This window comes from Petromyzon marinus, chromosome 23 (genome assembly GCF_048934315.1).
Source record: "Petromyzon marinus isolate PM22_M1 ecotype Great Lakes invasive population chromosome 23, UKy_Petmar_22M1.pri1.0, whole genome shotgun sequence".
Classification (NCBI taxonomy): domain Eukaryota; kingdom Metazoa; phylum Chordata; class Hyperoartia; order Petromyzontiformes; family Petromyzontidae; genus Petromyzon; species Petromyzon marinus.
In genome coordinates, this window is record NC_133689.1 from 11,329,973 (window position 1) to 11,348,920 (window position 18,948).

The 18,948-nt window shown below is 52.8% G+C and overlaps 1 protein-coding gene across 1 annotated transcript in view; it reads left to right on the plus strand.

The window, feature by feature from the left end:
* The window catches only part of LOC116945274 (kinesin-like protein KIF13A), a 143,933-nt gene extending 126,510 nt beyond the window's left edge, over nt 1–17,423 (plus strand). Inside the window, exons 38-39 of the mRNA XM_032959657.2 lie at nt 4,233–7,212; nt 17,054–17,423. Coding sequence (XP_032815548.2) covers nt 4,233–7,212; nt 17,054–17,403 — 3,330 coding nt within the window. The 3' untranslated portion in view covers nt 17,404–17,423. The remainder of the gene's footprint in view (nt 1–4,232; nt 7,213–17,053) is intronic.
* Nucleotides 17,424–18,948: the final 1,525 nt, after the last annotated feature.

An 18,948-nucleotide genomic window follows, 5' to 3' on the forward strand; every position in this document is an offset into this window, starting at 1 on the left:
TGAGATGTGGTTCCGGTAAAATCGTTGATAAGCCAAAATCCCGATGTGCGCGTGCGGGTGTTCTCTCGCGTGCACAGCATACTCCTTTACCAAACGTCGGTGACCAGGACCCATCTTAAACGGTCTTACGATGCTTGAGCCAGTGGAGGATGTTCCAGAAACATGTCGCAAACCACGGTGCCATTTGATGAGGAAGGGGCGACGGAGGGGGGGGGGGGCGATTTCCCTGGCTCTGCTCTTTTTTTTTTATCCCAAGGACTGCTGCACTCTCCGTTGTCATTACCCGGTGCGCGGTGGAGGGGGCGGGGGGGTTACATTTCCAGCTCCACAGGGCCTGAGCCGGGGTGCTGCTTGAGTGGGATGCTGCCGGGAGTAGCTGGACGCGAGGTGGCCCGGGAGATGGAGGCGCAGCCATGGATTCTCGAATCTCTCAGTGCAGGGCTTGAGCATCAGCCCTTGCTATTGTATTCCCTCCGCGCCGAGTGGCGATGCTTTTTGTTCGGGGATGTTGCGTGTGCGATCGCACTGCATAGGGGTATGCCGTTATTCAGTTCGGTAGCTTCATTGGGAGACTTGGTACACTGACAGGTGGTGGCTGCCAAGCTGTACGTGCGTACGTTTGAACTTCTTCCGCCACCGTGCGTAGCCGACGGTGCTCATCGGAGGTGCGGGGGAAGGACGACAAACTAAACACAAAAAGCAGTTCTAAAGAATATTATTTGGGTCTTTCGGTAAAGATAGGTACAAAAAAAATGTTTTAACCTTTTTGTTTAACCTATCAACGTGACTTTACCGAAAGACCCAACGAATATGAATTCCTGCAGTCACGAAAGCTTTAAGTCAAGATTCGGTTCCAAAGAAGTTCGTTTTCGATCTAGATTTAAACGTGCATAGCTCCGGCGGCTTCCTAATATCGGAAGGATAATCATCCGTGCCAACGCCTACATCCTATTCGGCTCTCGAAAAGGAAACGTTCCGCACCCCCTGCTGCGGTGTTACCGTGGCCGTGAGCGTGGCTATCATCTGAAAACGGTCCCCACTCTCCCTCCCCTTGACACTCTATTCAGTTAGAGTGCAGTCCTCATGTTCTCCATTCTACTTGCTCAATGCCCATGACCCACGAGGCCATGTGGACAATTCTCTTTTTAAATGTTTGCGATTGTTCATAATACTAAACTAATCAAAAACTATTCTTGGTTCTTTCGGTAAAGTCACGTATAAGGGAAACAATAAAATAATAAAAATATAAAAAATAAAATTCTCACGACGTTTCGACTGCAGCACAAGCAATCATCATCAGGTGTGAAAACCACAGCAAGAAAATTTTCTTGCTGTGGTTGAAACGTCGTGAGAATTTTATTGTTTTATATTTTTATTATTTTATTGTTTCCCTTATACGTGACTTTACCGAAAGAACCAAGAATATGAATCCCTGCAGTCACGCAAGCTTTAAATCAAAATGTATTCAAAAAATCTTTTTTTTTTATTTTAAAAGGTAAGGTCTCACTGAATTATATAGCTCTTTTTCATAAGCGACCTGGCTATCACAAATGACAACTCTACAAGGTGACTCACCGTGCGGAAATTGATAGCAGCCAAATACTCTCAACGTACGTTTCTAAATGTGGAGGGAAAAACCGGAGGATCTGCGACCACGTGGAGAACACGCAAACTCCAAACATGCAGGTGTCAGAGTCGGGATCGAACCCACGACCTCCTGTATAGCAGGCTAGGTAGTTAACATCTCTCCACTGCTGTCCCATGTACGCGTACCTTCAATTTCAGTAAAAATTTTCAAAGATGTTCCGACCGGTTATGAACAATGCTCATCCGAAATGAAACGTGAATTTGCCCCGTCAACGATTAGCCGGGATGGATCCTTCCATCATATTTCATATCCCGTGTATCGACCTAGAAATCCAGTTTCAAGATCAAATTGCAACACTTCCTCCAAATATTCGCTGTAATAATAATTGTTAAAATAGAATTTACTTATCTATCCAGCAAAGCCACACTGCGTTGTAGTCCTCTTTTACAGCAGGGTCCTGCATCGGGTTTTTATTTTAAGATATAAAAAAAAAATGAGGCAGGAAACCGGAGCATTTGAGGGGGCAACACTATATCCCCGTACAGGTAGAAAAAGATGGCGGTTAGTCCACTTGTTGTACTGCCTTCTCATGGCACGTCAGGGTATCGCTCCTCCTTGACGCCCAAGGGAAACGAGTTTCACAATATTTGTGTGCTGATCCACCAACCCTCGCCTCCACAGTGCCACGTGCATAGCCACTAACGCCCGGCTAGACCCTTGGCAAGCACACAACGGTGTCATGTGAGACTTGAAGTTAAATGGGTCTCATTCATGGCGTACAACTTTGTTAAATACTCAAAAGGTTGCTCAACAGCCTGTTATGGACGTCACCACTTTGCATAAACTGTGTGGCACCATTCAAGCATTTTAAATGCAACAGTGAGACGAAACGTGTGCAGATGTTGGAAACAATAGATAATTTTTACTTAAAATTGAGTCTTCGTCATCATCAAAGCTTCGAAGGAATCCCAGCATGCCTTGCACGCCAATGACATCGCATGCATTGTGCGTATCCCACAATACAGCCTCGCGATAGTCACCAGCTCAGGAGCAGAGGCGTTCTAAGCTCTGTTGTGATGTGTGTTTGTAAATGTACAGGTTGATCCAGCTATATAGATAGCCTGCTAAAATAATTGGGAGAAACTATATATTTTTTTTCGTGGCAGACTACGTGTCTCCCACTAACCTCGATAGACACTATTCAATCTCGGAATACTGTCGCCTCCAACGTATGGAGCCATCGCTTACGCATTGTTCAATCAGCGGGGCGTTGGACATCGGTGGCGTAGCTATAACTTGATCGCTATACATTGTGATTGTTGCCTCTCAATCGCAGCCCGTCTGTCCGACCATAACAAGCTGAAAGACCCCGCACCGTAGCTCCGTGTGCCTAACACACAAACACCATGCGCAGGGTCCGAGGTGGATTGTTACAGGATCACAGGATTATAAGAGGTGACAGCCTGGGGAGGGCTTCATCCAGCAGTGGATTCACCAATGCCGATCATGTTGCTGGCATTGTGAAGGTTTTGGCATTGTAGTGTGACCGCGCTTTGAACGGTTGACGTTGAAGGGTTTGTTAAGGACTTCATTGTGCCAGATAGTCTGGAGAACTAACCTCATCTTTATCATTGTTTAGATATATTATATTGGTCTTATCACTGTCATAATGCCATCATTATGCCCATCCTATCAGCTATGGTTTCGTACCATTAACTTCAGTGGCCTCACAATAGTCATTCATGCAATCATCAGTACACCGGATACCATTATTAATTATCACTATCCACGTAAGTATTCCTATTTTTGTTACGAATAGTCCCATCATCGTCATCATCGACCCATAATCTTAATGTGTGGTTTGTGGACATCATGGACGGGATGACACCAGAGTTGAGCCGCTCAATGCCACCTACTACAAATCAGTGCCCAGCTTAAGCTCAAGGTAACCACGGCTTTGAGCTCGCCCACGAGATCCAGAAGCCAGACCTGAGCAAAGCTGCAGCTACGGCCACGGGCCTATGTGAACGTGGCAAAAAGCAGTGCACGTCCAGTGGGCTTTAGCAGTGTCATTACGGTTCATGTGAATACAATTTTAAAAAAAAATAGCCCGAGTTTTTTTGTTTGGTGACAAAACGTTCTTACCGCTCTCCTCTCATTCCTCTCCATGCACAATCCTCCCCGCTCCGGCACCCAAAGTTTTCTGTTGAAGCCCCCCAGTCAACCTTAGTTGAGTTTGAGATCACTCATTCTCCTCTGCTGCCACCATAGTCTGGAATTCCCTTCCCCCAGATATCCGTGCTCCCAGCTTTCTGCAATCGTTCTGTCCAGCCTCGCGAACCTCCTTTTTCCATTTTGCCTATAACTGCGATGCAAAATCAACAAGTAACCTGCATGGCTTTTGTACAGCGGCTCGAGATGCGGTTGCATTTATATGAAAGATAGATCCAAATTGTATTCGTAATCGCGCTGCGCATGACGTGAATTGCGATGCCGCATGCTGGCTCTCGATTTGTCCCATTAATCTGCCGTGCGTCACGATTCGCTTTTCGCGCGCGACACCGCTCTGCAGATCGAGCGGCGTGCGAGACTTCCCCTCCGCCGCTGGTCGGCTTCAAGTCCTCTCGTCCGTGTTCCCCGACAGATCGCCAAAGAGGAGCGCACCTCCTCCCGCCTGGGCGCCCTCAGCGGGAGCAGAGACCGGCTGCCGCCGCCGCCGCACCCTGAGGTCCCGGCGGCCGCCGGCGGCGCCCCCCCCGCAACCCTGGCGCGGCCGGCCGCGTCGGGGGCCTCGAGGCCGAGGACGGCCACACCGGCGTCCTCGCCCAAGCCGGCCGGCGCAGGGCTCGTTGCGCTGCCGTCCAAGGTGCCGCAATACGGAGGAGGGGTGCCGTCCATCACCCTGGCAGCGCCTCAAGGGCCCTCGGCGACACCAGCGATAGTTAAGCCTCCAACGGTGACGGCGGAGGTAGTTAAAGCCCCAGAGGTAGTTAAGGCCCCAGAAGTAGTTAAGGCTCCATTAGTAACAAGAGAGGTAGTTAAGGCTCCATTAGTAACAAGAGAGGTAGTTAAGGCTCCGTCGGTCATACCAGAGGTGGTTAAGGCTCCAGTAGTGACAAGAGACGTGGATAAGGCTCCATCAGTAATGCCAGAGGTAATTATTAAGCCTGCATCAGTAACACCAGATGTGACATCGGTGGTAAAGAAGGCACCAGAGATGGAAATTCACGCCCTGCCTATAGCGACGGCAACGTCTCAGGTACGGTCGGTAACGCCCGATGATCCTACCTGCCCACGAGCTGCAGCGCCAGCTTCAACGCTCACGTCGCAGGGGTTTAAAACCCGGGCAGTAGATGTAGAGGCACTTGAGCCTCCGTCGGTCAAAGCAAAGGTAGGGAAATCTCCCTCGGCATTACCAGGAGCAGACGCATCTTTACCGGTAACAGCAGAGGCTGCTAAAACGCAATCAGTAGTATCAGAGGCACCTAAAACACAATCACTAATGTCAGAGGCTGCTAAAACACAATCACTAATGTCAGAGGCTGCTAAATCACCATCTGCAGCTGCAGAGGCTGCTGCAGCACATTCGTCGTTGTCAGCGTTTCCCGTGCAGTCCACCGCACCGGTGGCGTCCCCGCATCCTTCGTCCGTCGCTCGGTCGGACCCCTCGGCGAGACCCAAAGAGGAATTGACCGTGGCAGATTTTCCGGCACGCGCGGGGGTTACCACGCCGCCCCCCGGAGCGACGATTGCGGGGGCGGCGGCAGACGTTCGGCCCGCGAACGCCCTCGGCGCTCGGAAGCCTGCGACGGCCGCAACGGTGCCCGAGCGCTCGGCGACGGAGCCGAACCCGGAGCCTGCGCCGCCCGCCTGCGGCTCCGCTGCTGGGGCGACGGCGGCACCGGAAGGCGCCGCGCCTGCGGGGGCGGGGACTGCTCCGGCAGGCTTGGGCGCGCCCGCGGCACGGGCGGCACCGTCGCCGGTAAAGGTCGCGGCAAGATCCCCACCGTCGCGAGCGGCGGTGGGGATTGAAGGCGGCACGCACGCAGAAACCGCGGCGGCTGCTGATGTCCCGCAGACAGCAAACGGATCCCTTCCAGTTGCAACGCTGACGAGACCCTCGGCAAATGTTCAGTCGGCCACCGCGCCAACCAAGATGACGGCAGAAGCTGAGGTGACTAAAGGGACGAGTGAGCAGGACCCTTCGAAACACTCGGCCACCACCCTGAGTCAGAAGACGGCCCCCACCGGTCCCACCACAGCACCAAGCAGGCCCGCCACAGCACCCACCGTGCCTACCACAGCTCCTACCAGGCCCACCACAGCACCCACCGTGCCCACCACAGCGCCCACCACAGCACCACCCGTGCCCACCACAGCACCCACCAGGCCTACCACAGCACCCACCGTGCCCACCACAGCACCCACCAGGCCCACCACAGCACCCACCGTGCCCACCACAGCACCCACCGTGCCCACCACAGCACCCACCAGGCCCGCCACAGCACCCACCGTGCCTACCACAGCTCCTACCAGGCCCGCCACAGCACCCACCGTGCCTACCACAGCACCCACCAGGCCCACCACAGCACCCACCAGGCCCACCACAGCACCCACCGTGCCCACCACAGCACCCACCGTGCCCACCACAGCACCCACCAGGCCCGCCACAGCACCCACCGTGCCTACCACAGCTCCTACCAGGCCCGCCACAGCACCCACCGTGCCTACCACAGCACCCACCAGGCCCACCACAGCACCCACCGTGCCCACCACAGCACCCACCGTGCCCACCACAGCACCCACCGTGCCCACCACAGCACCCACCAGGCCCACTACAGCACCCACCGTGCCCACCACAGCTCCTACCAGGCCCACCACAGTACCCACCGTGCCCACCACAGCACCCACCAGGCCCGCCACAGCACCCATCGTGCCCACCACAGCACCCACCGTGCCCGCCACAGCAGTATTCCCGGGCCTGGCGTCGTTCAAGATCGAAAAGGTGAGGCCCTCCTCGCTCGCCTCCTTCTCCACCATCGTCAAGGAGGACGGCGTGGCGGGGCCGGGCGCGGCGACGCCCGCCGCAAAGAGGGGCCCGTCGACGGCCGAGGAGAAGCTGGGGGAGGCGGCGAGCGCGAGGAGCGACCGGGAGCGCGACGCGGAGAGGCGCGCCGCGCCCGCGCTCAAGCGCCGCAACTCGAGCGCGGACAGCCTGGAGGAGCTCCTGTCCTGCGTCGAGCCCGAGGCCTCCGACTCGGACACGGACTCCGGGGGCGGCGACGCCTCGGACGGCGCGTCGCCCGCCGCGGCGCCCGGCAAAGCGGCGCCCAGCAAGGCGCCGCCGCTCGGTGCGGCCGAGGGCGCGGGGAAGGGCCGGGCGCGACCGCCGGCCTCGCTGGCGAGCGATGGCGAGGGCCCGTGGCGGGACGGGCGCAGTCGCGGCGGCGTGGGCCAGGTGGGCGAGGAGGAAGAGGAGGAGGAGGAGCTCCCCCCTTGGCTCGCGGTGGGGGTGGCGGTGAGCGTCGACCGCAGCGAGCTGCAGACCGGCACGGTGCGCTTCCTGGGCAGCGCGGAGTTTGCGCCGGGGACCTGGGTCGGCGTGGAGCTGGACCTGCCCGCAGGTGAGCGTGACGCAGTTCTACGCGCGCGAGGTTCATTCACAAAGATCGCCCCGTGTGTGGCCTTCAAAGGCTACAGAGCTACAGTGCTGCAAGCGAGCACCTATTAGAACCAGTGCTGTGCACAAGGAGGTGCTGTGGACAGCACCATGCCCCGCCGTCTTTATCTCCCCAGTGCTGATGTTTACACACTTCCCCATATACTCGCTGAAAGCCGAGTCGACAAAGGGAGAGCCCAGGACCGGTTTAGATAACCACCGGCCGCCGATGTTGGCCGCGACTGGAAATCAAACCCAGGTCGGTCGGTTCTTCGCGCATTGCGCTCACCGCCACACCATTGCTCCACACAAGTGCATATACGAGCACCTTCGTGCGTACGTGCATGCGCTTGCATGCAGTTGCACACCTGTGAAAAGGGTGGCAAGGGCTAAATAATTAATACCAAAAAAATAAACAACTGAGCTTTTGAATATGGAAATGTTGAAATCTCCATTGCCGTTGCTCACCAGAATGTCTGACATGTCAAGACCTTTAGCAAAGCTTCGTGTTAATCTCATTCTTCTGGCTCCCATTTCATTTTCCACCCAATAAGAGGCACAGCTGTCTCCACGTGGGCAGAAACTAAATGCCCTCTCAGGGTCCCGACAGCCACCAGCAGCCACTAGCACTGCACTGGCACGGACGGCCACATCAGGGCCCTCCATACCACAGCCGTTCACATCGGCATCCACCCCCAAAGCCAGCCAGTGCAGAGTTTGGTCCCAATTGTAGCGCCAATTTCCCCAGACCTCAAGGCAATGTAGACGACTTGGCTGCCGACTGCTCGGCTGAATTGTATTCACTGACCTGGTGTGATAGCCGATTTACTCCTGAGTTTATATGTTAGTTACAAAGCGCTTTGGAGCTCATGATGACAATGTGTGGTCTTTATCATCACACCCATCAGAGGGAAGCGCCTGTCAGCGTGCTTGGTCTCTGGATATCAATACATCTTAAAGTACATGTGCAGGCCCTTCTTTAATCCACTGCTGGATGAGGTCCTCCCCATGCCGTTTAGATCGTGGGGGTTATTTGACCATATTGGTCAGCGTGGGATGGTGAAGGGCAGGGAAGACAGGCATGGAAGCACAGAAGTACAGTCCCACAATTAATTATTCTGCACTGCCCATCAAGCACGCAGCCCCGCAGAAGCTTATAACACCTGTTACACATAGTCGTCGCCCATCTTAATGATAATGATAAACACGAACGTATTTCACAAATCGGACGCAATGTTAGATCGAGAACTCAATATTGCGGAGCCAGAGAGAAAAGCCTCTCGTTTGCTAGCCTGGACAGGTGAGAGCCTGGACAGGTGAAGGTGGTCGGTGCTTAGATTCTGTTGCGTGTGTACAGTGGGAGAGAGTTCCAGGTGGCAGCTACAGAGAAACGCCGCTCAGCCATGACGGCTATTGGATGTGCTCTCGTTTGCTGTAGTCAGTGGTGTGGGAAGGGTGGAGGAGCGGTATGGGGGGGTGGGAGACCCTTGAGAGACGGCTCGGTGGCACAGGATTGTGATTTTGTAACGTATCCTGAGCGCTTTTCAGGCTGAACCCTGCTTAGGCTGCAATATCTGATGAGATTCTGGGTGCTGTGCTCGTACACTTTATTCAAGTGACTGATGAAAAAAACAAATTGGAGAGTTTGTGGCCTTAAGCGGTGCCCTGCTTGTTGGGCGCTCTCCCACGTGCAAGGCACCCCCCGGGCCGCTCTGTTGTGGCAGACGCTTCTGCAATGCTGCCTGCGCGCCACGAAACGCTGCCGGTCGCCACAGCTCCCGTCACGCCGTCCTCTCTCTTTGTATGTTAAACACAACATTGGCGGCAGGGTGATCTGCACAATGTGCCGTGATGTATGTACGTGCGTACGTTGAATCTCTTTCGCACCGTACGCAGACAACCGTGCGCACGGTCCGGTGGCCGTGGTTCAAAACTCGTGCCACGCGCGCTATTATTGAATTTAGTTTTCACTGTACACACCGGACGTAGACAACCGTGCTCTCATGGTCCCATGGCCGTGGCTCAAAACCCAGGCCACGTGCACTGTTATTGATGTTTTTGTTTGCACCCCTTGACCTAGGTCAGTTCAGCTTAAAATTGAGTTCATCTTTGCATTGCGCTCATCCGCACTTACGCACTGGCGCTGGAGGGACTGAGACTGCCGGCTGCGTTGCATGCCACACCGCTTGCCTGTGTGCCGTGTGGGCTTAATGGGCACTCGCAAACAACACTGGCCCCTGACTGTCTGTTCGGCTAAACAAAGTGTGGGAGTGTGCATGCGGCACCACGAACCCGGCGACCCGATTTCGAATCGCACTTACAGCCAACAATAGTGACGATTATCTGAACCGGTCCTTGGGCCTCTCCTAGGTCGACTCAGCCTCAAATGAGTACGTGGTGCAATGTATACAAATCTGGCCACTTGGGAGACAAAAGTGGCCAGATGTGGTGCTGGCCGCTACCGTGCCGGGATTAATAGGCGCTCGCTAACGGCACTTGCCCCAAAAAGTCTGTTCAGGCTATAATGGGGATCTTTGTCTTGTGTGGCCCTGTGCCTCGCGTGCAGGCATGCGTGTGCACATGTGCGCTCGTATCTTAAGCGTGCGCATTAATCTTAATTGTTTTCCCCCCAGTTTAACTTGATAGTTTCCGAAATAACCGCCTGACACTTTATTTTTACCGTAATTATAGTGCAAACCAAAAATAATGATTAAAGAAGTGCTACACGCAATTAGTTTAACGAAATTCCAATTCTACTAACTTGTAATCAACACACACTGAGAGGGCGGGCGAGCGAGCGTATAGCTTGACGTGTAATTACTCTGGGAAATATGGATGAAACTTTATATGCGAAAGTTGCAGAAGAAGAAGAAGAAAAAAAGCCGCGAACTTTCGAGGTGGCTTGGTGGCTCTCAGGGGGGTCTGATTCGTCTGTCAGGAGCGGAGCGCGCACCGCCAGGGTCCACGGTTCAACTCCCAGGAATCCATCCATCTGCGCGTAACTCACGCGGCGGGCAGCGGGGTGGATGGTCTCGGCATGGGGCACCGCGCTCTGGCTGTAAAAGGACGTTGTGCGAATGTGATCTCAATTTCGCTGAATCCAGATCAGAGGGATGCTTCAGTTGACCTTTGCAGGGGTAATGCCTCAAAGCTAACCTACTTTCTACACCGTCAGTCGGTTACACAGTATTACCTGGGCTCGCTATTCCACCCAGCACTACCGCTACAACACCCAGCACTACCACTAGACCACCCAGCACTACCACTAGACCACCCAGCACTACCACTACAACACCCACCACTACCACTAGACCACCCAGCACTACCACTACAACACCCAGCACTATCACTTGACCACCCAGCACTACCACTACATCGCCCAGCACTACCGCTACAACACCCAGCACTACCACTAGACCACCCAGCACTACCACTAGACCACCCAGCACTACCACTAGACCACCCAGCACTACCACTATACCACCCAGCACTACCACTAGACCACCCAGCACTACCACTACAACACCCACCACTACCACTACAACACCCACCACTACTGCTACAACACCCAGCACTACCACTACAACACCCAGCACTACCACTAGACCACCCAGCACTACCACTAGACCACCCAGCACTACCACTACAACGCCCAGCACTACCACTAGACCACCCAGCACTACCACTAGACCACCCAGCACTACCACTACAACGCCCAGCACTACCACTAGACCACCCAGCACTACCACTAGACCACCCAGCACTACCACCACAACACCCAGCACTACCACTACAACACCCAGCACTACCACTATACCACCCAGCACTACCACTAGACCACCCAGCACTACCACTACAACACCCAGCACTACCACTACAACACCCAGCACTACCACTACAACACCCAGCACTACCGCTACAACACCCAGCACTACCGCTACAACACCCAGCACTACCACTACAACACCCAGCACTACCACTACAACACCCAGCACTACCACTACAACACCCAGCACTACCACTAGACCACCCAGCACTACCACTACTACACCCAGCACTGCTTACAGATCACCCAGAACCAGCCATAAACCGCGTGTGTGATTTATTCTTGATTCACCGACCAATCGATCTTAACTAAATTGGGTGCAAAAGAGCACAGAGTAATAACTATACAAACAGACTTATTATACATGTACTCGTCTTTACTGGCAGTACATACTGTGTGTGTAATATATAATTGGGCTGGACTGCTTAAATCTAATGGCTACAGGGGTCACGTTTACTCATGACATACATTTACAATCAGATCAAAATCAACGTACCCAGCGATGTTGTGCTCGTATCATGAGCTTAAGATTGATCACATTTGACGAATCGATACTATGTTGACCCACCACTATTGTTTGGACTCTTCTGTCTCCTGAGAATAGCCGCTTTATCGCGTTACGTAACTTGAAATTACTGAGTGTTCATTTATATGTTTTTTGCCCATCCATTCATTAATTCGCAACGTCCATCTGTAGGGGTCTTTGAACGTTGTATAAACGAAGGCAGCAAGTCCAGCATTGTCAGTGCATTTGACATTTAGATAGCAGGAGCAATGTCTGGGTCGCACTGCCCACGTTGCTATTCATGAGAATCTGGTTATATTGTGGACAATCTCAGGATAGTTAATACGGCGGACGACTTTATACTCTGCATCGGCAACAAAAAAAACCGCACATTTGATGTCACACGATGGGAGGAAAATGCGTGCAAAACTTGCGTTTACGCAAAGGGAAGTAACAATCTGAGTTCATCTCATTTTGAAGCTGCCGGTCTCTGCGCTTGTGGACAGGGTTTGGGACTTGCCGACGTAGTGCCGGGGATGGCCGAACCGCGACTTTGTGAGCCGCACGCAGCTTCTGGGGAAGTTCACGCGCGCGGGTGCCGCACGGCAATAAACGGGAGTGAAGATGGAGGAGAAGTGAGATAATAACCACACAAAAAAAACCTTGAAATTTGCCCTCTCTCTGTTTGCACTTTCGTTAATATTTTAATATCGTGGCAACGCTGGCTATCGTTAGGGATGCGGCGTTTTTTTTTCTTCTTTTCAATAATAACGTAATTTGAAACAGGAAAAATCTCCGGAAGTCTGAGCACCCCAGGAGGACGACCACTCGCCGCTGTCAGCGAAGCCAGACACGACTGCTTGCCCCCGCGCGGGGGGGGGGGGGTCTCGCAGATTTCTAAATAAATAAACCCCACGGTCGACCAGTTGCGGGCGAAGCGGCCGCGTCAACGGCTCCGTAATCTCCAAGGCAGTCCATCAGGGATGCAGAGCCTGTGCTTGTGCAGTACCTCGTTGGGGAGCACAATATTCGAAGCGCTGCAAGATGAGTGTAGACCACTCGCTCCCGTGTTTTACCTACTGTTTGTCCAGGATCGGGTGACTGGACTGAATCCTACCCGAATGTCGACTTGCCCATCATCCTTCTAGAGCAGATAAGATGAATGTCACTTTGTGGGAATTCAACAGTGGGTTGTGTGCTTTGCGGAGACTGGGCCCTTCGCCATAGCAATATGGAATCTCCACCACTGGCTAACAGCTCTCCCATTCTCATTTTAACATGAGCGAACTTTAGACTTTTTTGTTTAAAGTATTTACCCATTGCCATATGAAAATCGTGAATAAATATGTTCTGGAAATTATTGTCACTGTTCCAACAGAAAGCTCTAAATATCCAACCTGTTTGCTCATTACAATCAGAATGTCAATAGGAAGGTTTTTGGAGGATTCAATTCACTGGTTTATCTTGGACTTTCGGAGAATACGTCACAATACAAGTGATGAATAGATTTTACCAGCTTCAAAACCTACAAACTGCACACTATGAGCATCACAATTTTATTAACCTCCGGAAATATATTTTTTGTTCATCAACTGCCAGTGAATGTGATCGTGTTTGTGGACGAACGAAGCCGTGTAGTTTGTCTTGAGATTCCCCCGTGAACACGACGAGAGATGGAGTTGTCCTGAGACTATAGACCACCCAGTGCCGGGTGGAAGAAGCTAAACAGGTGCCGCCAGTCATTGAGGTTGTGTGGGAGCGGCGTTAATAATAATACTCGCAAAGTCGCGAGTATTATTATTTACGATAGCGATTTGAATTGATCGGCGGTGGCAGTGGCGAGGGGGCAGGGAGGTCTGGGTAGTGGTGAAGGGACAGGGAGGTCTGGGTAGTGGTGAAGGGACAGGGAGGTCTGGGTAGTGGCATCGTATCGTCATGGGCCTCATCTCTTTATCCTACCTGATATAGATTTATGCAGCGCCTTCGTCCAAGGCGCTGTACAATAATTACAAAATTGTACGTAAGATGATTCTGGTGAAAATTAAAAAAGTGTAGTGGTATAGTTATGGTAACAGTTCGGAGGGGGACAGGTGGGAGTGATAAAGGAGGGGTTGTTGGTAGGCCTGGTCATAGCTGTGGGCGTGGGGGGTAGCGGTGGCAGGATGATGGGCTCGGGAGTAGAGATGGGGGTTGTTTCAAGGGACAAATGGAAGCAGGTTACAGTAAAGATGATTGTTTAATATGCAGCGAGAGTTTGTTCCAATGAAGGGGGATCAGAAAGGGAAAATGACTGGATTGTGTAACTAGGCGCAGGGTGAGGGAGGCACACAGAGAGACGGTAGAGACTGGGAGCGTAGAGGGTGGCATGCACAGTGTGTTGAGTGTTTGTGTCTACTTATAACTCATCATCGTCGTCAATATCAGCAACGTGAAGGCGACGAAGGCCCTTTTCGTCAACCAGTGGTCCTCGTTCCACCGCTGCCGTAGAGTGCCTCCTGCAGAGTTAGGCCCGCGTCACGACAGATCTGACCACGACAGATCTGACGAAGGCGCACGGTGCCGTTGACGGGCATCCTCGTCTGGATGAGGAGTCGGCAACCTGCACGCGGCTCTTTAAGGGACAGCGTCGTGACGTTATTCATTGAGGACCACCGTCTCGCATTCACGTGCGTTGCGGTTCTCGAAAGATGGAGTTTCTTTACTGAATTCGAAAAAAATGCCTCTTCGTGGTTTTTTGGTTGCCTCCCGCTGCTCTCGAAGTATAGGAGTAGGCCACACCGCGTGCAGCAGCATCCTCCTCCATTCTCGCAACGTGGAATACGTCCTGACACTGACATCATCTGCATGCGAACGGGGTCGTCTCAATATTATTGCGGCACGAAGATTGGTTTTAATTTACACACTCGCACACAAAACTCAGCACGCATAATAAATCGCCCATAAATATGTAGACGCGCACACGTGCTGTGCCACTAATACAGACACACGCATTCACACCAGTTACAAACACCCCCTCCATATATAAGCACACACACAGTCACGTAACGTACATGCACAGTCACACACAAGCACACGGATCTCAAACATAATAACAAAAAGTCATTCTAAAAATACATTAAAGAAAAAACATTGCCCTGAAGGGAAAATATAAAGGCAATCTTTCAGACCTTGACTTCTCATCGATATCATGCTCAGGTCATTCCACCGCTGGGCTGTGGTGATTCCGCTCATGGAGGACCCACGTGTCTCTACACATTGCCTTTTAATATCCCGTTTTTTTTTACTGTGTTTAATCTGTCATCACAATGCATACAGTTGGGTGGCCGTTTGGTTAAGCAGTGCATGACTGTGAGAGTTGCGAGTTTTATAAAGTTCCTTATTGGGACTCGGCTCGGCCTATGAGCCCCGATAAAATTGAGTAGCATTCTATGGAAATGTTCGCCCTACGGATTTCCCATTGGCAAGTGTTCGCGCAATGTGCGTATGTGAGCGAAGGTGCAGTGGTAAATGGCACATTGTAATATCTGTGACATTCGGCAGATGAGGGCGCATTGATTTGGTCATTTAGCCCACATGTCCAGCCCACGCATGCCAAAAACAGCTCCTGTTTGGCCAGATATATGGAGCTAAATGGGCACGTCACAAGCTAGAGAAGAGATGGACCAATGTGGTAAATGACCACTGTTGTTATGGTGTATGAATGTATATGTGATATGTGTGCTTGTGTGTGTGTGTCTGTATCAAAGATACAGTGGGGAGCGGTAGTGTAGTGGTTAGCGCGCTTCGCTACGAACCTGGCGACCTGAGTTCGATTCCCGCTCATGGCCAACATAACTGACGATTATCTTAACCGGTCCTGAGCCTCCCCTAGGTCAACTCAGCCTCAAATGAGTACCTGGTGTGGTGTGTAAACATTGCCGCTAGGGAGACAAAGGCGGCCGGGCGTGGTGCTGGCCACCCTCCCCTTCATGTGCCATGCCGGCCTTTATAGGTGCTCACTAACAGCACTTGCCCCTGCAGTCTGTTAAGGCTATACGGGGGATCTTTTCTTCGTGTATCTGTATCGCACTCTGAATCAGTCGGGTGGCATTATCTTTTCATCAGCTGCATAACGCTGTGTGGAAGCTACCTGGCCTGTAAAAGCCTTCTCAGCCTCAGTTATGCTCGCTCCCTTTCTTCTTGCGAGAAGTGGAGCCCCCTAAAGGAACATCTGCACCAGTTTGAAACATTCAGGCCAGCATGCCTACGATCTATCGTGGGTTTTACAAGACTGGATTGTGTGAGGAACTCGCAGATCCTTGAAAGATCTGGACGCAGTCCCGTCAGTGAGCTCCTCAGGCGGGTGAGGTTGCATTGGCTGGGTCATGGAGCCCGCATGCCCAGCCACTGCATGCCCAAGCAGCTTCTGTTCGGCCAGATAGATGGGGCTAAATAGGCTTGGCACGGACTAACGTAATACAGAAGGATGTGGAGCAGATTGGACTTGCCGATGACTGGTACGAGCAGTGTTAAGATCGGCCTCTGTGTAGGAGGTTCATGAAGGACGCTGCTGGGGATTTTGAGGCAGTCGCTCTCCATCAGCAATGGAGGGCAGAGGGGCGATGCTCACAACAACGAGAAAAGCTCCGGGTGCGGATAAAACGCAGAAAGTTGGCACAGTGGGGGAGCACAGCGAGTGTATCTGCCAGTCACCTCAGTCAACACATGGCACCTGGTTTTCTGTGACCTCTTGGCAGCGTGCCTTCGGCATTCACGTGGCCTCACCGCACCGTGGTGAGGTCACCGCCACTTTGTAGTGAACGGCGGTGGTTGTTAGGTAGCTGTGCGTGGGTAGAGGCGGTGTAGTGGTTGGCGAACACTGCGTAATTATGACTTGTTATGAACCTGTGACGTGAGTTTGATTCCCAGCCACCGCCAATATCAGGAGTGAAACATCTGGGCCTCTATAAGGTCGACATCTGTTATAAAAGCTCGGCGTTCCGTTTGTCCGTCAATCCAAAAAATACATTTTCGCTCGCAACGTTTGCCCCCCCCCCCCCCCCCCCCGCATTCCACGAGGCCAAAAAGGTAGATGTCCTTGCCAACAGGACTTGCCCATGAATGTTGTATGGCTCTACGGGATATCTTTATCTTCACAAGCACACGTATGTGACGTATGTGTTTTTTTGCTTTGTGGGAGCGGTAGTGTAGTGGTTGGCGCGCTGCACTACAAACCCGGCGACCACCAAAGTGACGAATATCTGAACTGATCCTGGGCCTCTCCTAGGTTTATTCGGCCTCAAACGAGCACCTGCTGCGTGTGTAAACATCGCCACTGGGGAGACAAAGGCGGCCGGGCGTGGCGCTGGCAACCCACCCCCTCGTGTGCCGTGCCGGCCTTCACAGGTGCTCGCTGTGACAGCACTTGCTCCAACAGTCCGTTAAGGCTACACGGGGGAGATCTTTGTCTCTCGTGTCTTTGCGTGGCATCCGCAGGCAGAAACGACGGCTCGGTGCACGGCCGCCCCTACTTCCACTGCAACCCGGGCTACGGCCTGTTCGTGAGGGCCGAGCGCGTGTCCCGCGCGCCAACGCAAGCCCAGCCCACCCGGCACCGTGCGTCCACGGCGGCCCGCGCTCGCGCGACGGACGCCTCGGCCCTCTCCTCGTCGCAACCCAACCTGGCGCGCCTCTCCGGCTCCCGCAGCGACCTCTCGGGGTCGCGTCCCGACCCGGCCTCCGAGCCGTCGCAGGGGAGGCGCGCCGGCGGCGGCGCGGGGAAGACGGGCGGGCAGCTCCGGGTGGCGGCGAGGACCAGCGAGGGGCGCAACTCCTGGGCTCCGTGAGGAGGGAGGGAGGGAGGGGAGGGTTCTCGTGGCTGGCCCTGGTCGGCTTCGGCCTCCGTCCGGGAAGCTCAAGCCTGAAGAGAGGCCGCCCCGTCACCTGCAGTTTTCACGATGCTTCATTCACCGAGCAAATCCTCAGGACTATTTTTCAGGAGAAAGCTCTGCTTGGGATGGTTGGTAACCTTTCTGGTTGAGTTTTTTTGTTTGCATGCGAGAGGAAATCGGTGTGCGTGGCAAGCCAGGGCACGCGATGGATAACGCGCAAATTCTACAAGCACGGTCGGAAACGTAACTGTTATACTGCAGCCCGCAGGCATATTGAATTCCAGGTGGCGAATGTCTCACGTATGTGATGATTCCATCCATCTCTGTATGATCCACACAACCAACCCCATCACCAAGTTGCTGAATTACAGGCATATACCACCATTGCGGTAAAGATTGGTCACCTCCCAGTGTCCTTTATTAAAATGCAGTTTTCCTAGTACACCGAGGCCAAGTAGGGTACAGATTTTATACAGTTCAATTGCAGGCGAGGTTCGAATTTGAAATGCGAGCAACAATGACAGGACACGATTAGCTGCTCTTGGGAATGCTGCAACAGACTTCTCTTCAACGTCCATTTTTATTTCAAAATGCTGCGCTTTGGTAACTCGGTGCCAGGATTACTGTGCGGCTGTTTCAGGAATCGAACTGGTGCATTTCTGGCTCATTGGCGAGAATAATCACTGCCGGGGTCCCCAGCTCTATGAACGGTCTGCTCTGCTGTTAAAGATTCGCATGGAGACAGGTACTAGCATCCTCGCTGGCTTTTATATCTGCCCACCTAGTGATAAGCGAGGGCTGATGTCATGACAGATGCCCTTCATCTTGTAGAACCTTCCGTGGCTGTCATGGAGTGTCGAGTCCGACTGCTCAACATTATCCCACCAACCAATCCGTTTCCTTTCCTCTTCCCTTCCGCTATCCCTTGCAGACCGATCATCGTCACTGCTACAGCTGACCCTCTTGGGACATGTCCTTAGTTTGCTGTCCTTTCCCCGCACCTCTGATTAGCACGGTTCGCTATGTACGGTGCGAAAGAAGTTCAGCATACGTACATTGCTTCATTCATTTGCCCCCCCCCCCCACTTATCATAATTCTCAGTCATTCCCCTATGTCGCCGTTCTCTCTCGGCGCATTCTTATTCCGTCACGCCAACTCGCTCATTACATTGTGCAGTGTGTAAAGAGCGCAACGAGTGCACCTCCGATTGGCACGCTTGGCTACGTATGGTGCAAAAGAAGTTCAACTTACATATATTCGTTACAACCAAACGCATTCAGCCTATTTATCTCGTCCTTCCACGGTGTCCATGGGTGCTTATCTCACAACTTTGAAAACCTAAAGCGTTTAATTTCCTCATCCATATTTTTTTCTCGTTTTGTGTCCGATCTGTAACTACCCCTCGGGCATTTTCAAAACCAGTCCTGGATATGCGATTCTTCTTTTAACCGGTCTTGTTCCAATTTTCTGGTCGTATTCCAATGTTCCCACTTGCTCCA